The sequence below is a fragment of the Lontra canadensis genome, unplaced genomic scaffold (genome assembly GCF_010015895.1).
Source record: "Lontra canadensis isolate GAN:19392208 unplaced genomic scaffold, GSC_riverotter_1.0 scaffold70, whole genome shotgun sequence".
NCBI classification, from domain to species: Eukaryota; Metazoa; Chordata; class Mammalia; order Carnivora; family Mustelidae; genus Lontra; species Lontra canadensis.
In genome coordinates, this window is record NW_022631064.1 from 4,157,119 (window position 1) to 4,182,477 (window position 25,359).

Sequence of the window (25,359 nt, forward strand, 5' to 3'; positions counted from 1 at the left end):
CTATCTAAATCCATCACATGTTTACTTTCTAAATATCTATAACTGTCACTTATAACAAGATCATAAAAAGTCAAATACTTAAAGTCTAACTCAAACTTTGAAGCCTAGGGTTACAGTCAATTTTCAGGAAAAGTACAATCACTGTTTTTCCTTAATGCTACCTTATGAGATTGTCTATTAGTAAATGACACTAAAATACAGCCATTAAAGAGAGAAAAATACCATTTAGTGATGGAGGTATAGACAGCAAAGCTCCTTTTTTCATCATTTTGATTCAGAAAGTTATATAATTTATTTAAAGGAATTTTCATCGCTGAAGCCAGTATCATCTGCTTGTGTCAAGGAGGTAAATTTCACAAAATGTACTTAATCCATTCCTATGGTATCACTATTTAATACAGATTCTGGTACCATTTTTTGTATTTTTACTGGGTTGCACAGCAAGAGTTCACGTCTTATACTAATGTGTGCTAAGTAGTTGCATTCTGTATAGACCGTTGTTGTTAAAATAGCAGTAGTGAAGGCATGTTAGATCACAGAGCCCCAGTGGTCTACATTTTGTTTGCTTTGACATTAAACTCAAATCTGTTTCTCTAACTGTGACTCTAATTACTGCAATTGCATGGCAGAAAAGTTTGCTTTGTAGGTTGACTTTTATGAACAGTGCTTGTGTGTTTTCTGCTGTTGCTCTCAGTGTTTCATGAGCAGGCAGAGCACTTCAGTTGCATTGAATAATTTTGCACAATCAATAAGTTTTTTTGTTTATCTTTGTTGTTTCTTTGATGTGGCCTCTAGGATGCTGCCGGCAAGGTACTGGACCGCTGGGCCATCATGTCTCGAGAAGAGGAAATCATCACCCTTCAGCAGTTTCTGCGGTTTGGAGAAACCAAGTCCATTGTGGAGCTGATGGCAATTCAGGAGAAAGAAGGGCAGGCCGTAGCTGTACCATCTTCAAAGACAGACTCAGACATAAGGACTTTCATTGAGAGCAATAATCGCACCCGGAGTCCCAGCCTTCTTGCTCACCTAGAGAACAGCAACCCTTCCAGCATTCATCACTTCGAAAACATCCCCAACAGCCTTGCATTTCTGCTTCCATTCCAGTACATAAACCCAGTCTCGGCCCCACTGCTAGGATTGCCTCCAAACGGGTTACTGTTAGAGCAACCGGGACTAAGGCTGCGGGAACCAAGCCTTTCAACCCAGAATGAATACAACGAGAGCAGTGAATCTGAAGTATCTCCCACACCTTATAAGAATGATCAGACACCCAATAGAAATGCCCTGACCAGCATTACTAATGTGGAGCCCAAAACCGAGCCAGCCTGCGTATCTCCCATTCAGAATTCTGCCCCAGTCAGTGATCTGACCAAAACTGAACACCCAAAAAGCTCCTTCCGGATTCACCGGATGAGAAGGATGGGTTCAGCCTCTAGGAAAGGAAGAGTGTTTTGTAACGCATGTGGGAAGACATTCTATGACAAAGGTACTCTCAAAATTCATTATAATGCTGTTCACCTGAAGATCAAACACCGATGCACCATCGAAGGTTGCAACATGGTCTTTAGCTCCCTCCGAAGCCGGAATCGCCACAGTGCAAACCCTAATCCTCGCCTCCACATGCCCATGCTACGAAATAACCGAGACAAAGATTTAATTCGGGCCACATCAGGAGCTGCCACCCCCGTCATAGCAAGTACAAAATCAAATCTCACACTCACAAGCCCTGGCCGGCCCCCAATGGGTTTTACCACTCCCCCACTAGACCCCGTCTTGCAGAATCCTCTGCCTAGCCAGCTGGTGTTTTCTGGGCTAAAGACTGTACAGCCAGTTCCTCCATTTTATAGAAGTTTACTCACTCCAGGGGAAATGGTGAGTCCTCCAACCTCCCTCCCAACCAGTCCCATCATTCCAACCACTGGTACCATAGAGCAGCACCCCCCACCACCCTCTGAGCCCACAGCACCAGTAGTGATGATGGCCACTCACGAGCCCAGTGCCGACCTGGCGCCCAAGAAAAAGCCCAGGAAGTCCAGCATGCCTGTGAAGATTGAGAAGGAGATCATTGATACTGCTGATGAATTTGATGATGAAGATGATGACCCCAACGATGGTGGAGCTGTGGTCAACGACGTGAGCCATGACAATCATTGCCACTCCCAAGAGGAGATGAGTCCAGGCATGTCTGTGAAGGACTTTTCTAAACATAGCAGGACCCGGTGCATTTCAAGGACTGAAATAAGAAGGGCTGACAGCATGACTTCTGAGGACCAAGAACCTGAGCGGGACTATGAGAATGAGTCTGAGTCTTCAGAGCCCAAACTAGGCGAGGAGTCCATGGAAGGGGATGAGCACATTCACAGTGAAGTAAGCGAAAAAGTCCTGATGAGCAGTGAGAGGCCTGATGAGAACCACAGTGAGCCCTCTCACCAGGATGTCATCAAGGTGAAGGAAGAATTCACAGATCCCACTTACGACATGTTTTACATGAGCCAGTATGGACTGTACAATGGTGGGGGAGCCAGCATGGCAGCCCTGCATGAAAGTTTTACATCGTCTCTGAATTATGGCAGCCCTCAGAAATTCTCCCCAGAAGGGGACCTGTGTTCTAGCCCAGACCCCAAAATCTGTTATGTGTGCAAGAAGAGTTTCAAAAGCTCCTACAGTGTGAAGCTTCACTACAGGAATGTTCACTTAAAAGAGATGCATGTCTGCACGGTGGCTGGCTGCAATGCTGCCTTCCCCTCTCGCCGAAGCAGAGACAGGTCAGTAAATCTCCATTGGCTGCTCCTGCTGGGGGTGGAGGGTGCCAGTCATGCTGGACTTAGCGTTAAAAAAAATCCAACTGAGATGTTTTTGATGCACTGTAAAGATTGTCTGCAGTGACCATGAGATAACCAAGCTGCCATGCTCATGAAGGATTGTTGCAGTTGGTGCTTGTTATGACTAAGCATGCAGAATCATGTGCCATCTTACCCAGTAATGCACGCCATTTTTCTCTGTGCTCTGTGTATGTGTGTGTGTATGTTTCCCCATGCATCTAGGTGTGAATAAGTTAACTATGTACACAGTTCCCTGCTTCCTCATGAAGCTTCACGTAGAAGCCGCAGCTTCTGTTATATATATTTCTGCTTTGCCTTGTGGCTTTTTAATTAAATCAATATATTATCTTCATACACACATATTTATCCAATATAGAAACAGAAATTTACGGATGGAAAGAACCATAGGTCCAGGACATCGAGACAGCCTGCATCTCCGTAGGTATAACCAGAAATGTTATCATTCTTACATGAGTATTTAGTGTGTCCTTGAATTCTTGTAAGAGTCATGAAAATATCGGAAGAAAGTGGGACCAAAATAATTATTTAATGTGGGGAAATGGTATGGTGGGTATGGTACGGGTTTCTTTATTTTAACTTCACGGTATCTTTGAGCGCATCTCTAAAATATAGTCTATCGTGGGAATTATGCACAGAAGGGGAGGCATGCATATACTTTTAGGATCAGTTAGAATATATTATGTCCAGCCTTGAGATGACATCAGACCTTGGCTATGTGGCTACAGCTCTGAAACAGTTGGGTTTAAACAGAAGCAGCTGGTCTTAAACCTCCAATGTTCTTTTTCAAGCCTAAAGAAAATGTAATATAAATGGAATGTGTCAAGGTGGTCAATGGTGGGGTAACACAGTCATCCTACACTCGAGATAAGCTTGCAGGCAGATCATTTACATAATATACCAGCCCAAACCAGAGTCACACACCAGTTAATTCTTCCTCTTCTGTCCAATGTGCCTTTTTGGTTTTACGCTGCCTTTTAAAATATTTTTAGAAAAAATTTCATTACATGGTAAAAATCAGTATAGTAGAAGAAACAGAATTAACTGGCAAGTTTCCAAATAGCCATCCCCCAAATTCTCGCACTTAATCATTGGGTAGATCCTTTGACAAAGTAACAGAAAACAAAAGTACCACTGAAAAGTGGCGACTGGCTTCTAGAATATTCGGTTTCGTTCTACACATTTAAAAGATAAATCTTTTTAAAAAGAGAAGTTAAAAAAATATTTTCCATAGTACTGGAATGCAAGAGGCCCAATCCATTTAAAGGCAAAATTTCTGAGAAAAGTAAGTGGCTCTCTTTATACTCAACATGCTCAAAACATGCTTTGAAGAAAAATCTGTATTCTCTAAGATTTCACCTTCCCCAGCCTTCTCTCCCATGCCCCTTTGCCATGTTCTGTAAAAACAGTTTACAGTCACAAAGTCCTTTTCAGTTCTGAGTTACCAGTTCACAGTACCAGAATACAGCAGATAAGATAGCTATAATTTGAATAATAAAATATACTACTCGACACAATCTCCCACCCCCAAGTTTGTGAGCAATACTCATTCTTTTATATTTGAAATAGTGCACTTGTGATAATGAGGTTAATGCACTGGATTTTTTTTTTTAACAAAAATAAAAGACTCATGAAAACCTGCATAAAATATTTATGGAAATGGAGTGTTTGAAGACAAGCCAAAATTTAAGCTTATTTGCATGAATTCCTATCACAGTTTTAGTTGGTTTGCTGAAAATACTGTAAGTCATAACAAGGGCATAAATGGCTTTGGGACCAAAAGGCTACAACACCCAAAGCGTGGTGCTTTCATTTATGTCAAACCACTAGAAAACACAAGCACTTGTGTTTTTATGTCCTAATGCATAAGGAAGTGCTGTTGAAAGGGTGGTTTGTCTAAGGAAAAACATTTATAAATAGCCGGAGAATATTTCAATCTCCATTTTTCTAAGGATTAGGAACTTGGCAGATGACTAGCCATATGGAGATTTAGAAGAAGTTTCTAGGGTAGGGTAACTGGATGTTCTAGAAAAGCAGAGTACAGATACTCTCCTTTGTGTCTTCAGTCACACAGGAGATAGCAAACCTCAGAAGACAGGTGATACATTTCGTTTGGGTGAAATCGCACATCACAGCTAATCTTTATAATTCTGGAGTTGTGTAATACATGATAAATGAAGAAAAAGCAAACCATGCAAAGGAAGCTTTTTGACTCTACCTTGAAGTTTTGCTTTTCAAGAATGCTCACATTTTTGGATCCCAGGTTAAAAACTTCTCAAAAACTAAGATGCTTTAATTTTGACATTTTTTCCCTTAAAAAAAAAGTGTTCATCCTTGTTGAGTCCATGACTCAAACCACCACGCAACCAGAAACAGTGATGCCGCTGGGGACACTACCTCTTCCTGCATCTCTGCAGAGTGAGCTCACACATAACCAACCTCCCATTTCAGCCAGTCACCGTCACTGCTTCCACTCCTTAATCCCCTGTTTCACAGAGCCTCTTGGACCATATCTCCGATCTACCACTTGGACTCAACCTTCCCCCTTTCTTTTCACTTTTGTTGTATTAGTCACGAGAGCCCCAGGAATCTGGTTCCTTGCTTTTTTCTTCTTCAGTTCACGATGAAGCTAAGACAGATTTTCTTACCTTTCTCTGAGCCAACAGACGTTCCCAAACAGAAACCCTTCTTTGCCTTTAATCCTGCTGTCCTCAGGCCTATTTCTTTCCTTTCCCCAGAGTCTTGATTCACCAATCCTTGACTCCAAAATGTCTTCCTTGTGCAAATAAAGCATTAGAGGGGATTTCGAGTGGGGGTTGAAGTGTGCAAGGCTACAGGATGTGTAGTGATAAAACTAACAGAATAACTCTCTTCCTTCTGTTTATAAAAGCAGTCTTCTTGTCTTTGGTCTTAGAACATCTTATAGGAGTGATACCCAGGTCTTCTTGGCTTTTTCCAAAATGGCTATACACAAGGGAATTGCATTTTTGGTCTTCAAATAGACATGTTAGTAAGATATAAGTAGAAAGATATTAAATAATGTGTTTTCCATTTTGCAATGAGAGATGTCCAGATCTTTGCTCATGGTCTTTCTAGATTTTATAAGATCAAGTTGAAGGCTTTTTGAAAAGCAAAAATGTTCTTTGTCTACCATCATACAAAGGGAGAAGCTGTGGCAGCGGGGGAGAGGGGGTTCCAGGCATGGTTTGTTAGGGCTGAAGATTCTAAGCACAGTGTTGAAGGTATCCTTTTTTTATACAGTTGTGACTGAGTGTGAGTGTAGTAAATTCAAGAGAAAGAGGACCATTCCACACTAATGATAGAGAGCAATGTACACAAAGATCAATTCATCTAGTCACTAGATGGCTATTGGAATCATTTTCATTCTGAGTTATGGAAGTGAAATGTATATTATTGTCTCTGTGAAGAACTATGGCCCGATAAGGTGATTACTAAAGTGTTTAACTATAAACTGATAATGTGGTGTAGTGTTAGACCTGACGCTCTCCTAAACATCCATCCTTCCTTCCTTCCTTCCTTCCTTCCTTCCTTCCTTGTTTATCCCTTGACTTTTCTGCTACTAAGATACTGTTCTTTAAAGGATCAGGAAGCTGACTCTCCATTTTGAAGTATGCACATGAAAAACTCCCTGGGAAGAAGAAATTATAACTGGCTTAAAGCAAACCTAGTCTTCATAAAGGAAATTTTCTTGGAGACATGTTGTAGTCAGAATTAGCTGGGCCTAGTTTACCTTTGGTCATTTCTCATCATCTGTCTTGAATTTCCATCCCGGGGCGAAACAGTCATGGATCACCTGTATATAAGGGAAGCCCATTTATAAGTAACATTTGGTTTGTATTAAAAAAACAGTAACAACAACAACAACAATAACAAACAAATGCCCTTCAGTCCTCTTTCCTAGAATTTCTTATCATTTGCTAATACCTTAAAATCTATTCATACCTGTTTTAGTGATTGGCAATGCTAAAACTCCCTCAAGTAAAATGAAGACTTTGCATACAGAAACAAGGTGATCTGCCCAGAAAGAACTGTGTATCCCTTTGTTTTACGTCTTCCATGGTCTTTACCATCTTCATTTCTCCCTTCTGAGAACAGCAGCCACTGATGGCCAAAGTTTGTCTTAAATTTTATTAGAAAAGTAAGCATGTATGTTTAATCTTCAAGGTGTAGGAAAGATGATGCAGCCCCATGAATAAATTTAAAAACAAAATAATATTTGCTTAGGGTGATTTATAAATAAATATGAGGCAACCATTGGTGCCAAGTGTGAACCTTCTCTTTGATTGCTAGTTAAATCAGTCCAGATTTAAACATGTAAACTTCTTGATTTGTATGGAGGAAGACATCTGTATTTGGTTTATTAAAACCTGCTGATGTCTCCAGAACTAAATTTGTTCCTATATAGGCCTCTGGGTAGCTGTAGCTAAAAAGCAGAGATGTATAGTTTTTGCCTGTCTGATTACCTGACTTCCAGCCCTGTACAGGTGTGTAGGAATAAATTAACATGAGCTACCTCTGATGAGCCACTGCATACATTAACGACAGAGGTGAAGATGCGAAAACGTGCTACCTGCCTCCTGTTATCACCTTCTCAGCGGCAACATCCATTTTTTTCATCATTCTCTATGTTTGGAAACTTAGAACTTTTCTAAAGAGAGATTTTCAATAAATGCACATGATTTCACTACCTTCAAGAAATGAGCCACTTAGCACCAGTTTGAGGTAACTATTAGTATATTTGCCTTCATATAATTAGCCGTCAAATACAGCGTGTTAATTTTCTTCAAGTACAAGAAGAGAACATTTTAAGGCATTTCATTTCCTATAAGTTTGCCAATCAAACTGACACTCTCCTTTTCCAAAAATCTTTTATAAAGTGAAGTTGTGCAGGTCCTCTGACACTTAAATGTTGAGGAAGAGATTTTCCCTCCTTTACGCTATTTGGTTTCACAATAGAAGCCAGCAGATCAATAGGTCTTTTGTACTTATCTCCATTACTTTCCATCAAAGGGAAACAAACAAAATAAATCCCCCTTCTGAGTAATTGCTAGTTGTGCCCTCCTCAAGCAAAACTTTGGTAGTAAGATAAACTTTGGTGTCATTCCTGTCTCTGGGGTTCTTTTTATATACTGGGAGAAGAGCAATGAGCAAAACGGTCTCCTTGTATCATGGGGAGAGACTCTGACAAGCCTAAAGTGAGCCTCGGATCTTCCTAATGATCTCCTGCTGGCCCAGCTGGATGTAAGACAAGCTCATTTAAGCCTCTGCTGACCTTTCACTCCTCCACTCCTAGAACCACACCAGTCACTTCCACCGTCTTCCAGACTGAGTACCAAACAGACAACACAGCTGAATGGTGAATGAGTGACAAAGAGATGCTTACACATTTCTACTGATGAGCATTACATTAAATCTCTTATCAATACATAACCTCCTTCACACAAACATGCTTCCTATGCACTGCTTATTCTTACCCTCTCTTTGAAAGGAACAGGCTGTTACTCTTGCCAGCATTATCTTGAAAATTCAGGTAAAAGTTGCACTTAGAGCAGAATGCACATACTGAGCTCACAGGCAGTATTTTTCACGATTGGCAACGTCTTGGAAGGGTCATCTTCCTGATTTCCACCTCTTTGGGACCTGCCACCATCTACCTGACCGCCTGATAGACTTCACTGGTCTGGTCATAATTATTCTTCTACATAATTATTCAAGATCCTTGTTCCTGTAGATAATCTTTTCTTTTTAAAAAAACGGAGGCCATTCACACTGAAAGTGTGAATTAGCAGTCGATAATATCAGTGTTGTCCAGAGAGGTTCTCTCTCAGGTGAAAGGCTTCTTACCAGCTCTCTTGCTGTGCGTGATCATTTGTTGTTATGCTAAGAGGAAGGGAGACTTTCCTCTCTCTGCTGAAATTTCTTAGTGAAGGTTGGGCTAGAAAGCATTTCTTTTTCTTTTTTCTAAAGCTTCAGAAATAATTTAATGTTTTTGCTCTAAGACTCCCACAAGCTTCAAATAAATGAATGTGGCAGAATATGAAAGGAGTTGACACTTGCCAAAAAATTACAATGTCATAAAAAAGGGATTTGGTAACTTCAGTTCTTGAGTGCCGAGGGGTGTGTGTGTGTGTGTGTGTGTGTGTGTGTACATGTACGTGCATGTGTGAGAAAGAAGCGGGCTATGAAAGAAGAGGAAAGACTACTTTGTAGGAAAGGACAATTTTTCTTCAGTTACTTAACATAAAACTACACTTTTAAAAAATACCTCGATTTTATGTCCCAATGCAAGCTGCTTGAATTAAAACAGAAGTTGTAAATTCCTGGTAAAAAGCTGTTATGCCTGAAGTGTTAGTGATCTTAACTCTAGTACTTTATGGAGTTTATTACTTCTTTTATTAACTAGGGGGGAAAATGTTACCCAGTTCTAGTTCAATTCTCTTTCTTGCTTGCTCTAATTATTTTGACTTCACCTTGGGAAAAAAAAAAAAAAAGCCAAGTGTTTTCAGCTGAACATATATAAGTGATGTTTCACTTTTGCTAGAGCATTTATCAATCTGAATTATTACCAGCTATTCAAAAAATATGCTAACGTCCTAATCTAAATGCATCCACATAATGTATATGTGTGTTTATACATAAACATCCACATAAATAAGAATATCAAAAGACAGATCATCCTTAATTGCCAGAACAGACATGTTCATCTTGGAAAGTAATGTATGAAGTTACTTTATCACATTGATGGGAAATAACTGGATTTTGTAAGTAAAAGGAGACAGATTGGGACAAGGAGCATGACGGACGCTCAGAAGGCAGCCTCTTCGGTCCGATGGCCAGCTGAGGGGGGCCGCTCTGACTCTGCTGCCTTTTTAGCCCACTCTGTCACTGAGGGGGCACTGGTGGGTCAGTTCGCTCACTAGTAATTGTGTTTTACAGACTTCTAAAGCAATTGGCTCAGTCAGTCCCAATTCAATAAAAGTGGAGAGCAAGAGAGAGAGCACTTTTGTTCTATTTTTTACTTGAAATTATTTCATTCAGCAGTCTGTCTTTTTTATTACCAGGACTTGACATTAGCACTCCAAGCTATATTAGCATCCATTTCAGCAGTTCAGTAATGGTATTAAAAAAACACTTAACTTCAACGGTGAATGGTTGTATGACAGTACCATAAAAAATCCACATTAAAAAAAAAACTCATGTATTTGTCCCAGCAAATTATTTTTCACTTGTTTAACCACTTCAAAACTATGTTCTCGTGATGGTTCTTCATGAGGACCATCTTATTCTCAGAAGCAGCCAATGGCGCTGCTCTGTCGATTAGGGAACTGGGGAAAGAGGATAGGAAAACCGGTAGGGAGAGGGTGGGTAAAGATGCTATTTACCCTGTAGTTAGATTACCTTCCATTCATCAGCAGAGATAGAATTGGCAACCTCAGAGCACCCAAGGTGAAATTCTTGGATCCTCATACATAGCTGGGATTTGATTTTGAACCCAACACTCTCCAAACTTGGGAGCAAAGCCTAACTACTTTGGCACTGCAGTGTGCTCATAAATGACTACATTAGATTCTAAATTTTGATTAAACATTCAGTAATTAATCAATGGTAGACATGAAGAAGTTGGCAAGGTCCAGAGCTGCAAAATGTTTAAGACATAAAACATTACGAAGTAATTAGAATATGCTCCTTCAAGAGAAGGATTGCCTTCAATAAAGAGGTAAATGATAGTATCCTGTTTATTGTGGACGTAGGCAGCCAGAGCAATATGATAAACTGCTGGAGATACACATATCAGTAATCATCCACATTATTAGTGCCATTAATCATAATTCCAAAAATGTGACAGCAGCAGCCAACTTTTTGACCAATTTTGCTTCTGCCTTTTGGCCATTATAACTTGGCTAATAGACTGCAGAGCTCCTATGCGTGGCCATTTGCATTGAGAATAGAAGGTTAATTATATTTGAGCTGCTGATTTTTTCTCTCCTTGGAAAAGGCTTAGCACTTTGACAATCCCAGGAGCTCACTGTTGTTAAACCAGTAAAAGTACTTTATTGAAATTTTCTTTGTTGGTCAGGAATGAGGAGATGTTTCAAATGAGATATAAGCGCCAGGGATAGCTGCTAATGTCTCTTGCTCCAAAGTGACCCTTGGGCAGCAAAATGAACTCAGTGGTTTCTTTAGATCACTTTGTTCTCTCATTTCTCTTTTGCAGGTGGGTAAAGATTTCAGCACTATATGGAAATCCCACTTGATTAGTGGTAGTCTTGATATGTAGGACTGAGAAGTTGGGGGTTATGGCTCATAATATTGAGAGAAATCAGCAGATATTTTAACATAAAATTCTGCTTTCCCTATGCTCATGTGAATAAAAAGTAAAAATAATTTCACAAAAATTGAGTGTTTCTAAAAATTGAGATGTTTAATGGCCTATGTAGGTACATTGCTGGTGAGTTAACTGAAGTTTTCATTGGTACGTTTGACATTATTTAACCAAGAACACAAATTAGATTTTGCGCATTCTTTTTGTTCATGTATCTTATTTTTTTAAAGATTTTATTTATTTATTTGACAGACAGAGATCACAAGTAGGCAGAGAGGAGGAAGTGAGAGAGGAAGCAGGCTCCCTGCTAAGCAGAGAGCCCAATGCAGGGCTTGATCCCAGGACCCTGGGATCATGACCTGAGCCAAAGGCAGAGTGTTTAAACCAGGCGCCCTTGTTCATGTATCTTAAGTAGTTTCATTTTTAACATAGAATTCCAGATAAGGCCATAGCTAAATGATAATACTGGTGGTCTATAAAATTGGGAATCTCTAAGAGTCCCAGTCTTAACTTTAAAAGATCTTAAATTAACCATTTTAATAATGTAAAACATTTTGAATATTTGGTCTTAGGAAGTATTTCCTTTGAAAAAGATCTCAGAAAGAAATAGAGGTTTCACATTGTACGTATTAAAAAAGAATGCTTATTTTTTAAATGGCAGAAATTTTTCAAGAGAAAAATGTGTTCCTATTATTTTAGACATAGGTCTTCTACGCTCTTTATTAAAGTCAGACCATTAACACAAGGGTTGGAAGATTTGAGGTTTAGTTCATCCAGGGTGTGTGCGTGTGTGTGTGTTTATTAGAACTCAGATTTGTTTCATTCCTTAAAAGACGTCAGTGGTCATGGCCTTTTTTCTTCCCACCAACAGTAGTAAACTGAGCACCATATGAGCTGCCTGATTGAGAACATTTCTGAATGCTGTGAAAACATAACCCTCTTCACAGTGTAGCACTCCTCTCACGTTACAATGCAACAGGTACCGACTGAATTCAATCAGCACCCTGGAGAAGCCTTGATGTGTCAGATGCAACTCAAAAGTAAAATGGTTAGGGAACAGGGCTGTTGGATATCAATTCTACACTTAACCTGAGCATCCGGCATTTTCCGTCTACCAATCTGCCTTCCCAAATGCCATTACTACATTAACATTTTTTATGCATTCCACAGCAATGACAAATTGTTTTCTAACTGTAGCGCCAGATTTAGTATGCGAAAGACACGTTTGCCTCTGCCAACAAACCAATAATTCTCACTAACATCTTCAGAGTTACAACATTTATAAAGTTGCAAAGTGGAGTAAACAAACCATCTGTTTGGCTTTTCCATATATGTCATGCTTTCTTATTAGCATATTACGATTCATTTAGTAAACAAATTTGGTGATTTCGTTCACGTCAAAGTTAGGTCGGAAGCTTGAAGATGATTAACATTGCTGGGACATGCACATTAATACATTGCTTCCTCGGCAAAGTTAAATGGCTTCTCAGGAGAATCGCCCCTTGTTGACAAGATGAGACTGTCAATTTTGTTTGCCTGCCACATTAGGGGCCGTGAGGGGATGGCAGGCTCAGAGAGAGGGGAGTCATGTAGGCAGCATAATTCACTGTGAATTGAGAAAAGAAGTCTAATTCTGATAAATGGTCGACCCCAATACATCCTACCTGTTATTACAACAGACGTGCCGTATCTGTGCAGTAAATTAGCTAAACCCCTAAAGAGTTTGGTGGGAGCTTATCTTCAAGTGAATAATTTGAATGTAGAGGGAATGTCTGCGTGACCAGTATGGATGATTTGTTTTATATTGAAAGAGATTGAAGTGACTGAATTTCATAGTTTTAATTTGCAAGAATTTGCTTAGCTTTTATTTCTTACATTTAATATGTACTTCTTTTGTTTTTTCTTGAGCATTCACTAAAACTGTACATTCATTTTGTGTGTGTGTGTGCTCTTCTGTAGAGGGTCTTTAGATAATTGCCTATAGAACAACTACTAGTTTTGCAGAAATGTGTACTATCAAAAAATATGATTTAACTCACAGAGCTGTAAGCCTCCTACCATTAATACAAAAATTGTGAGGAGTTAAATACAACAGATAATGTCAGAGCAATCCAGATAAGAAGAGAATTAATGAGGGGCAGAGGTTTTAATTTTTCATTTCTGTGGATTTGGATAGATGATGTACATTTCTGTTCAGGAGTATTGTTGATTCAGGATCCCACAGAACATTGAAATCTGGCATCTAGGTTTTTCCAGAATGGTTATAAATTTATTTCTCTATCATATATGCATATGTATATAAATACACACACACACACACCATTTTTTTGGTATCTATTATGTATACATCATAATCATTCTGGACAGTGTAATTTGAGGGGTGTGTGTGAGTGTGTGTGTGTGTGTGTGTTGAGTGGCAAAGCAAGAAAATAAAGACAAAAATTAATCCAATATGGAGCCTCAATTCTATTGCCTGAGATATTGTAATTATTTATCAAGTATTTTGTTTCACTGAGTTTAGAGTGCTTCAAAACTGATAAAGAATTAAGATTTAGATGTTGAACTTCTCATGTAATCTATGGTCTGACACCATTCACCATTTTGACTACTACATTCTGATTTTCTAATTTGAACATGAAATTTTTCCTTTAAAAAAAAGTTCCTTCCATGTATATCAAAGTCAAAGTTAAAACCTCAAAACACGTTTTCTTTTAAATGTTTTTAACTTTAATTTTTACAAGTCAAACATTGTATTAGTTGAACTGGGCATTGGAACAAGAGAGACATGAAAAAGGAAGTGCCCAGCAAGACTTCTTTTTCTCTCTTATTTTCTCTCACTTTGTATTTGTGTATTTACTTAGCTGTGTTTGATTAATTTGATGTCTTCTGTGGATGCATAGTAAAGTTTTCTTTATTTTTTTAAATTGAGATATAACTGACATAAGTAAAATTTTTATTAAAGAAACAGAAAAAGAATGGTGGTCCACTTTAGTCCAGTAAGAGTACTTCCACTCAGCATTTCAAAGTGTTAAGTTTGGTTTTGTGACTTCTCCTATCCAAGGTGTCCTTACTTTTTGCTCTTAAGGATAATCTTAGTTTTCAAAAGGCATTTTGTAAATTCACAGTGTGGAGGGTGTAGGAAAGAGTACAGAAGCTCAGAGAAAGTGGTTGTAATTCTAAGCAAGCCCAAGTTACAGGACTGTGTCATGCCTTAATCTATATAGTGTTTCTGTATACACACTAGGGTATTAATAGGGCCAGAATTATCCTTTGCTGTATTACCACTGCCTTTTCTTAAAGATTCTGTTACATGGTTCCAATCTTGGGATCATTGTTTTCTCTTCCAGAGTGTATTTTGGGAAAAGCTTCTTTACGACTCATGCATATTATTGATAGAAGGCAAATAAATGTACTTTCAAGTATCTCCTATGTGCAAAGTATCCTACTTTACTGCAGGAGGCTGGAGGTTGAATGAGATTTAGTTTGTAGTCTTGAAAGTGACCATCTTGGGGCTACATTTTGGACTCCTCCCTTAGTGAGTAGTACTGTCTGTATTCATTAACACCAGATCCCTATTAAGACCAGATCCTTACCCTTTCTGCCTAGGAACTCATCTTCTCTCTCCATCCCAGTCATTTTTTTTTTCCATGAGAGGAATATACATCTGCATATCAGCAGCAAGTATCAAAGCAAGTAGAAAGAGCTTTCATGATGTGTATGATCTTGTATCATATAATAAGTTTGAATATAATCTAGATTTTTGCTAAAGATTATTTCTCTCTTCTGGAGATAAATATTCATAATAAGTCCATTTCTAGGAAAACCGTCTGTCTCTGGAGAACTCAAAATTGGGTTCCTTCATAGATTGCTCCTTCCACTTATTACATACATCTGCAACACTGCTTCCTCTGCGAGGGCTCTTTCTCCGATTTCCAGCACTCTCTGGCCTTCCTCCCATTTTAGAGTCCTCTTCTCTCCATCTGATGGACAGAAGGCATGAGTTCTTTCTGTGTCTCTCCCACCTTCCCTTTCTTTTTACCTCTTTAATTTTGCTGATCCAAATGAACTTATAAATTGCTATTAACCCTAGGTCTTTGTATCTCCTCTTGAGGACAGTGTTTTATGACAACTAATGGTTTGGATCTACTGATTCCAGAGTCCAGCAACTGGTCTTTGTTAAGATCAAGTGCTGCCTTCTGTCTACTCTGTAGAGGCTGAACCTAACCTCTTGAGGAACAGGATCAGTACTCTCTAAAGACTCTCTTCTTTCTCTCCTCCTCTCGCATTTCCTCTTACCCCCCAAACATTACTATGTGAGTTTGTTAGGAAATCTCCCAAGCCTGGTATCACGAGGGTGAGTGAGCAGACTTTCCACAGCCTGTTCATCCCATCCCCACTTCAGGTGTTTTGCATATGGTATTTAGGAGGATTATTAAACAAAAATGAAATAGATTAAGAAATGAGCATAAAAGAATCAATTCTCTGGAACTGTGGTTGCATAATGGAAATCGACTACCATGAATGAACCCTTGTACTGAAGTTATGAACAGCAGAGCTAATGCACTGCCATGAGTTCATCTTTATTATTGCATTACACCTGAATCAATTGATAAAATAGCCTTTTTTTTTTTTAAGCAAGGGATGGCACTTAATTGAATAAAAGTCAATGTAATTATATTAGCAGAGGCCAACAGTACTGCTGACAGCGGAAAAGGGACACTTTTGAGCAGAGTGCCAGAGCTGGTCTACACATTTCTGCACATCGTTTGGTTGACAGATATTGAGGGCTGGTACATCATCTAATTAGATTACAGATTTCTGTTGCTGTAAGTGAGAAATGAAGAGAAACATCTCTTCCTGGTAACATATCAGTAGAGATGTGTAATTTCACAAGTCAGCTTAGGAAAGAAGTGTCCATCTGGGTGATCCGTGTGTCCTCTTGTCAATGTTAATTTATTCTTCCTTATTCAGTGTGTCTGGATGTGACTGCTGTGTGTCTGGCTGCTGTTTTCTCAGCAGTGAATCTAGGAAGTGGTAACTGCAGATGTGTGAGAAGCAACGGAGTTCTAGATTACAGTCATCACAAAATGTGTGCTTGTGAAATTAAGAAAGTGGGGAGGGTGTTACAAATAATAAACAGAGGGGTAGGCTTTTGCGGGCTACTTACAGTTGGCAGTTTGTTTTATCAATAGAGTCATAGGACGCAGTGTAACTCTGTTTCCACATCCTTATAATAAGTGTGGGGACATCACACCCGCACGTCAGGGTGGAGACCGCACAGTAGGTGTTTCCTGCACTCTGCTTAGCAACCTGCACTTGGAGTCATCTGCTATCTGACACCCAGGACACGGGGAGCAACAGTGTCAGAGCAGGGACCGTGGGGACAGCTTCTGTTTATCACTCACATACTCCCCCCACACACACACCCCGCATGCATCTGTGTAGAACTCATTTATGGATGATAATGTTGCTGTGAATTTGGTTTATCTTAATTCGATTCATGATTTTTGGATTATACAGCTGATCTGAAAATCATCAAGACAGCATATGAGATGATCGCTTAATGACAGAAAATGATTTTGTGATCAGAACATTTTAAATCCCTATTTTATTGTTTAAGTTTTTTTTTAAACCAGATGTCTAGAATGTGAATTTGTTTTCTCTCTCTCTCTCTCTTTCTCTCTCTTTCTCTCTCTCTCTGTCTCTCATTCTTGCTTTCTTTTGTGATCGATTTAGCAAAAGATTAGAAAGCTGATCTTATTATCACAAGGTAAGCTCAGCCTTCCTAAGTGCAGTGTGGAGAGGGCTGCTCCCCTCTACCCCTTAACACCCGGAGTGCTATATATTGTCTTGTGTGGAAAGGTGGAGAAGTCTTTTCCTACCTTTCTTGTCTCTGAGGCACATACCTCTCAACCATCTCTAAGAAATTTGCCATGCTTGTCACCAAATGGAGTGACTCATTTTGGTCTTGCATATGTTTTAATTATAATCAGGAGGTCTGTTGAATGTTATACTGGCCATTCTAGGTCATTTCTATTATCACAGTTACTTCTTCAAGATGTAGAGCTTCTGCCGTTATCGAGAAGCTTTAATGTATCTGTGTATTTATTTATTGGTTTATTTTTTGGAAGGGTAGCCTCCAATTTAGGTGCTTGTCAAATATGTGAGCCTTTGCAGGTGGAGAGAGGTATATGCCCAAGGGCACTTTAAAAATAAATGGGGGATGTAAATACAAAGGCAATGTTTTCAGATAGATAATAACATATCAGGCTTTGTAAATCATGACATCCCTATGGATGCTGGGGGACAAATCCTATCTTTGTTTCTTTTTTTGTTTTTACACAAGCAAAGCACTTAGTAGAGTAAAAGTTTTGCTTGTCCAAGAAGTACAGATGCCAGTTGTTAAAATAGGGGGACTGTATATTGTGCTTGATTTTGGGGGTATTTATTGTGTGTATCCTTTTCTTTTTAGTCCTTTTGGTTTTTTCTGTTGTTTAGTGTGATTTTTTTAAAGGTGGTTGGGTTTTGTTTTAAAAAACAATTTATATTATTCAGGCTTTGTTTTAAAGGATTACATTTTAAAGGTTGAATTACTCCATGAAAGCATTTTCAACAGTAAAATGCAGCAGCTTCTGAAAATGAAGCACAGTTTACTAGAAGGTTAGTTGAGATCCCAAATTATTCTGAGGAAAGGGATGTATGATACAGTCTGCAACCCTATTTCAAATTGCTAATCTATAAAACTAAATTTTTTCCTTCCTAAAATGTGAAATATAGACAGGTGAGGGAGATGTCATTGTGTTTTAAAGTTAAACTGAAATTATCTAGACCATTTACTTTTTAAAAAATTGTTCTTTTTTATACCTCTAAATGAAGTACTGTAGGCAAAAGAAGCTTGGTTTTTGTTTTTTTTTTGTTTTTTTCAGGTGTAAATTCAAATTATTCAGTTTAGATAAGCAGCATGTTTCCATTCTTTTGCCCTATTTAATATATGTTCTGAAATCTCTGCTGTGAGATTCTCCACAGCTGGTGCTGCTACCCAGGAAAGCTAAGAGTATCATTGAGAAAAAGGTGCATGGGTTTGCATTCATCCTACCATTGAGGAATTGTACTCTTCTAAAAATTACGTTAATGAAAGGCTCCCCTTATTGCACTCCCCACCACCACTTATTCCCAAATCCTGAGAATGTAGGGAAATGTTTGCTTTTATAATGGTGTAATTAGCAATGAATGTGCTTATTTGATGCCTGGTGGAAGCTGAATCAATTTTAAAATGTTCTTCTTTTTCTCACCCCTCCCCACTCCCTGTACACCTTCCCCCCCCCTTCCCTCTTGTTTTCCTAGACACAGTGCCAACATAAACCTGCATCGCAAACTGTTGACCAAAGAACTCGATGACATGGGCCTGGACTCAGCGCAGCCCTCCCTTAGCAAGGACCTCCGGGATGAATTTTTGATGAAGATCTATGGTGCCCAGCACCCCTTGGGGCTCGATGTCAGGGAAGATGCCTCCTCTCCCGCAGGGACTGAAGACTCCCACCTGAATGGGTACGGGAGAGGCATGGCAGAGGACTACATGGTCCTTGACCTGAGCACCACCTCCAGCCTGCAGTCCAGCAGCAGCATCCATTCCTCCCGAGAATCCGACGCGGGCAGCGACGAGGGGATTCTTCTCGACGACATTGACGGGGCGAGTGACAGTGGGGAGTCCGCACACAAGGCCGAGGCCCCTGCCCTCCCGGGCAGTTTAGGAGCCGACGTTCCAGGATCTCTGATGTTCAACAGCTTGTCCGGGAGCAGTGGTGGGATCATGTGCAACATTTGCCACAAAATGTACAGCAACAAGGGGACTTTGAGAGTGCACTACAAAACTGTGCATTTGCGAGAAATGCACAAGTGCAAAGTCCCCGGTTGCAATATGATGTTTTCCTCTGTGCGAAGCCGAAACCGGCACAGTCAGAACCCTAATCTCCACAAAAACATTCCCTTCACTTCAGTAGATTAGGCTCAGAACGGACACTACAGATGCCAGCTCTCACCAGATGGCCTACATATTTGAACTGCCATAGTCAGTGTGTGCTTGTGTGCTTGGGTGTGTGCGTGTGTGTGTGTGTGTGTACACATGTACGCCTCTGTGTCTACATACACACACACGCATCTTTTCTTTAGCTATAAAAAGATAAACACTAGGTGCTTTTGAAATTGTTTTCTTTTTCCTTTATAGTTTTGGGAAGGGGTGGGAACTTTAATTTGGGAGTGAAAACAGAGTACCCTTAAGACACACATACACACACACACACAAAGTGTGCAACTAGCCCAAATTCTGAAAGAATAAGAATTCTCGGTCCTCTCCAGAGGGACAGTTTGTTGTACCCATGACTGTTGCCTGCAAAGAAATAAATAAAAGGGGGAAAAAAAGAAAAAAGAAACAAAAAAGGAACTTCTTACAGTTGTCTTTTGTGAACTTTAAGGTTTTGAGAGAATCTTCAATTAAAGCATGGCAGATTCACCTGTAAATATTTAGCCTTGAGAGGCCAATGATGTAAAGCAATTGTATTGATGGTTGTTTAACTCTTTTGTTTAATTTTTACAGTTACATCCAGCTGTTAGATATGCAGGAGAAAAATAGTTTGCTGGCTAGCTCTATTCATTTATGTTAGCATTAATGCACATTTTTTTTTTTTTTGAAGAAAAACCATGGTCTTGTTTTTACTACCTGCTAGATAGTGATAAAGAGGTGCTGGCATGCTTTACAGCACAGATCTGATTTTTTAAAATGTCCTGTACTAGTACATAAATCCAGTCATGCACTTTTTTTCATACACTACAAGGGGATGTGTAATATCCATGCTTCTTTTTTTATCCTTAAACTATTGCCATACTTCAAGTAAGTGTCTTTTTAAAAAAAATCACTTGTATAAAAATGGTCTGGTCAGTATAGGGCACAAATGCCAAACAAAAGTATTAGTGTTAACACAAAACTGCCAACTTTGCACAAGTTTCCAGAAAAGAAAATACAATTAGTCACTCAACATAACCACAGGCCAATTTGTCGGCCACCAGAAAACCGCTTTAAAAAAAGAACACTTGGTGATTCTTTCAAGTGCCGAATGTTATTAGAATCAACATTGCATCCTTCTTGCTTATATGTTAAGTTACATAAAAGGAAAACAAAATTATGTGGTGTGAAACAGCCAAGGCATTTACTCTTCAGAGGCAGGATAATATTTCAGGATACAAAAGCCCAAGTTACTCACTATGGAACAAAGCTGAAAATAGTAAAAGTGTTGAACACTCATTTCCAAGGACCTAACCCTTCTCCTTTAAAAAGAAAGAAGTAAGTCTGAACTGGGTTGGTCTGTTGTATGGCTGTCTAATTTTTTGCAAGTTAGGCAGTCGTCCTATGATTCAGGCCCGTTTGATAGACAAAATCAAAAGACATTTCACAGCGGCAGTTACTCAGAAGCTTTGAAAACATGTGCTGAACTTGAATTGAGCAACACTCCTTTCTGAAAAGCCAGACGAAGGGGGGTTTAAAATAGGATCTCTCACTGTTGAGTGTTTTGTGTTTCCCCACATGATTTGTCAGAGAGAAATGAAAGCAAGTCTGAAACCCGGCAATTGAGAGTGAGAAAGAGGGGGAGACAATTCTCCAAACCTTTTTTGTTTTGTTTTGTTTTGTTTCCGATGTTTACACATGTTGCCTGAGCTGGTTAACCACATGGGCAGCCCTCAGCTACCACAACATACTGACTAAATGATGATATTTACTCAAGTTCAGTCTGCAGCCAAAACCATTAGGACATGCATTGCAGACTGTGTTTTGTTGTCTTTTTTTTGTTTGTTTTTAAGTGGAGGGGGGAAAGACAGATAAACAAGGAATATTTTGTCTAACAGTACACAATAATTTAAAGAGAATGTATTTCTTTTCTGCATTTAATGGCCTCAAACATTTCTCTCATGGGTCTCAAGGTTAGAAATACCCCCTTTGTTTGAACTTTGCATGTTGTTTCCATTTTTCATATGTTTTGTAATTATTTTTTCTATGTTCACATCAGCATTCACTTCCGTTAAATTTGCCAAAGGAAACTGTTAATATGTTTCTGTTGTTGTTATTATTCCTGTAGGATTTATTGTACCTCACAGTATTTATTGTTTCCAAAAATAAGCATCATTAGTTGAGGATTCAGTATTTTTATTTGTAAAAATTTCAGAAACAATAGATTCTTCAAGATAAGCTAGACTTGTCTAGAAGCTTCATCTTTTCATCTCCTTCAGAGGATACTATGGGGTTCGTTTAATTCGTTTGTTCTCCAATGAGGAAAGACCAAAAGTATTCGCAGTACAAAAGAAACCATATCAAACACTATGTCTGTTAAATGACAAATGTTTACGGTAAAAAGCTGAGGAATTAGTAATAACCATTTTTGTTTTCTTGTACCTTTGAATTTCCCAAAGTCTTAATTGCTTTATTTTGGTGTTGTGTTAAATTGAATAGACAGAGATGTTTTCCTTTGTTTTATACCATATAAGACTATGTACAGTATGTTTGTGAAAAATTGAACTAGAATAATGAAAGTTTGTTTGCAAACATTTTTGTCCTCTTAGCGTTCTCTGTGTTGCGCTGTTGCCCCACTACCAAATGATTCGAGTCAAAAAGGGTGGAAAAAATATTTTTTAGTATACCAAGAAGAGATTAGGGAGACACTAGCTTTTGGATTGTGATAGACTGAATTACACCTAGTTTTATGAAAATTAACACATTTTTATTTCAGTGATATTTAAAAGTTATACTCTTGGCTGAGCTATTAGAACTCATCTTGTACAGAATCAATGTTTAGTCTGTTTAATTTAATGTCAACTAAAAGGTCAAATAGCCCTCGTGAGTGAATTACATAGCTGTCAGCGGGTCACATCAGCAAATGAACTGGGCTTAGAACAAATGTTTGTTACTTGCCGCAAACCGGGCTAATGTGAATAGCCAGTTAGAACAGCCCGGAAGTAATGAGATTCTCAAAGTAGAATTCCCCTTGCTCGGAAACGTGAATGTGTTCGCCTGAGATTTGTCAGAGAAACGGCCACGAGTCCTGGACAACTGGCTCTTGTTTTTAAGTGTCTCCCCTATTTGCTACTGCTTTTGTGCCTCAAGTGCCCAAATGTTATGGTGGCCTTCTAAATGGGTGAAAAACACTTTCTAGTATAAAGCCTATTTGCTTAAAAAGGGACTGCGGGAGTGGATGGAAGCAAAGCGGCACCTGGACTTAATATGTAACATTATGGATTGCACAGGGCTTCCCGTCCCAGAGTGTTGCTTGTTCTCGGGTGTGTGCCTGAGCTCAGTGTTTTGACTTAACTGTGCATCTAGTTAGGACAGTGATCCCAAGGCTTACTTGCAAACGGGAAGGGAAAAGAGATCAGCATTTTAATCACTGGGCCCTTCGTCTTTGTCCATTTTCTACTCGTTTGTTTTTTCGTAGGAGTTTTCTATGGTGAAACGGTTTCTCTCGAGCTGCATCCATTCTGTGCTGGCTGAAAAGGAAGGGCGATGCAGATTTTCATCCAAGCAGCTTTCCCCCATTTGATTGATTTAACCACGGTTTTGTCACAGGTAGAAAACGAGGCAGTATTATTAATGTGCATGTTCGCTAGCTGATGTCGAAACTTACTGTTTTGATCATTTTAAACTATGTTTTTGTACATATCAGAAAGGCTGAGTCTGCTTTAGGGAACGTCTGCACGCTGCGGAGGCGACGGCAAAGAGCAAGAGGAGGGGTAGATGATGCGTAATTTGGTTTTAAAAATGGGATTAAGAAGCTCGACCCTCTTTGTTCTGCTATTAATTGTATGGAGATAAGTCAGCGCAATGTAATGCTTCTCAGGATCCTAGTCTAGCTGTCCAGTGCAGCCTGAGGCCTTTTAAAGGTTTGAAGGTATTAATGTTTTCTTTCTCAACGTGAATAACATCTTTTTTGAAAACGTGTTTAGCACAATGGTGCCACTGTCCTTGTAGTGTGATTTCTTTGGTCATGAATTTCCAGGCCCTTCTAGTAAGAGGAGAAAGACACTTCCCTGGTTAACAGCCCTGTTACTGTATACATTGCTCTTAAAACAAAAACAAACAAACAAACAAAAACTTTGAATATACTAAGAATAGGCTGTTATTCCAGAGGCGTTCTCCCCATTTTACTCAGGAGAAACCAAGCACTAGATTCCCACCAAATAAAAAGTGACCTTTTGTTCCCCTTCCTAGGTACACACCCCAGATGTGTACCAAGCAAATGAGAATGGGGGCCATTGGCAATTAAAACATAAAGAAGCCGGGAACAGCTTGGGGTGGACATGCTGCTAACTGCTAACAGTTGACCTGAGCAGTCCTAACTTGTGCTCAGTCTGTTAGCATTGGATTCAATTGACTAACAGAGTAAGTAAAACTCAGCTGTAATAAGACACACCACATCTGCTATCAAAAAAACAAACCATCCAGAAGAAATTTTCTTTTATCCCCCATACACACTCCTTAACTTCTAAACAATTACAATAAATTTTATTCATTAAAAACTCAGAATATTTATGTCAGAGGATCTCGCTTCTCCCTCCCATGCTTTGTCTTTTAATAGGTATGGCCTAAGTGTGATAAGGAGGGCGATAAAAGGCAGGTGCCAAAAAGACTGGAGGGAATGAGTTTTTCCAAAAGCAGATTAAGGGGTACCAAGTAGGGGATTGATACTTGCCCTGGCTTAGGGTAGCGAGAAAGGAAAATGGTGAATGAACCCAAAGTGTGCAAAAGGAAGGTCTGGTACACTTGTGCCAAGCAGTGGTGAGAGCATATGATGCACCGCCCCACAGAGCTCCCTATGACCAGGTGCACCGTGGCACCCCAGTCTGAGTAACAGGGGAAAGCAAGGACAGCTGCGTGGAAATACAAGTTCCTTATGGGTCAGAATAGCCAACAAGGGCAACCGTGGAGGCTTTTTCTTTGCTTTTGGTTTTGTTTTGCGGGTGGGAAGTGATGGTGGAGTCCCTTAGGGAAGCAAAGAGATGTGGTGGGTCACCTAGGTTCTAGAAAAGGCTGGTGGTCAAACTGGGCTCTTAAATGTATTTTCTGCATCATGACTTTTGCTTGTCCCTATAGCCATGATTGTAATGCCACTTGGCTAAAGACTTCTTGGTCAAAATGTGAGCTCATTTACCTCCCTGTGAAGTATAAAAGTAACTCTTCTGTTTTCATGTTTTCCTGCAAAGCAAAAGCATGTGGCAGTCTTCCTTGTGTTAGAATTAAGATCATATCTGATGTGTCTCGGACTCATTTCCCTGTTCCCTGTAGTTGGAGAGTTGCTCCCCATAAATGGTAACTTGGAATTAGTGTTTATAAATCCAGCTGTAAGACCAATGGGTGAATTAGTCTACAATCACTCCGGCCCAAACACCCACCCTTCCTTGTATACTTCCGTCATCCCCCGTCTTTCCACATCTTGCCCAAGATGATGCTTGCGGTCATGGGGCAATAACTGGACATCAGATACTGTCTTTTGGCGTCTGCTAAAAACTCCAAATGCCTAATGATGGGGTTTTTAAAAAATGAGCATTTTTTACAAGTACACTGAATTGGATCAGCATTATCATTCATTATAATGCTAGATATATTTTTGAAACAACATCCTATAGTTGTTATAAAACTACCCTTATTCTTTTCTCAAGTGTTATTGTAAATTCATTTGACCTTTACTGCAAAAAAAAAAAAAAAATCTTTTTTATATAGAGTATCAAGACAAGGCTCAGTTTGTAACAAATAGTGGACCATTACAAAAGAGGAAAGGAAAAAGCTGGGGCTGAGCAGTGAGAAGCTTCAGTTCAATTTCACCTCATATCTTTCTAATAACTTACTTGTCACTTTATTACCTTCCAGTAATGTGAATGCTGCTGACAAGACTGTCACACTAACAGCAGACAACACCCTCTCCGCCTCAGCCCCAGCTCTCCTGGCTACTTATTGCCCTGGCCCTGAAGGGACACAAACTAATAGTGTGCTTTCCAGTTCAGCACTTGGCCATCAAATATAAAAGGATGCGTAATTGCCTGTTTATCCCTTGTGAGGGGGAAATGGAGTACAAGGGCTCGGCTTTCCCACTGAGTTCCCTGATGTACACACACATTCACAATTCTCCCTGTCTTTCT

General features: G+C 39.4%; 1 protein-coding gene across 16 annotated transcripts in view; it reads left to right on the plus strand.

Moving 5' to 3' along the window:
• The window catches only part of BNC2 (basonuclin 2), a 418,685-nt gene extending 399,390 nt beyond the window's left edge, over window positions 1-19,295 (plus strand). For 10 of the 16 annotated variants that reach the window (XM_032880536.1, XM_032880547.1, XM_032880535.1 and 7 more), the window contains 3 exons: window positions 796-2,765; window positions 3,199-3,264; window positions 18,529-19,295. In XM_032880536.1, coding sequence (XP_032736427.1) covers window positions 796-2,765; window positions 3,199-3,264; window positions 18,529-19,189 — 2,697 coding nt within the window. In that variant the 3' untranslated portion in view covers window positions 19,190-19,295. Of the gene's footprint in view, window positions 1-795; window positions 2,766-3,198; window positions 3,265-8,154; window positions 8,253-16,920; window positions 16,955-18,528 lie in introns of those variants that run through there. The other 6 variants (XM_032880539.1, XM_032880541.1, XM_032880552.1 and 3 more) reach the window with 4 other exon arrangements.
• Window positions 19,296-25,359: the final 6,064 nt, after the last annotated feature.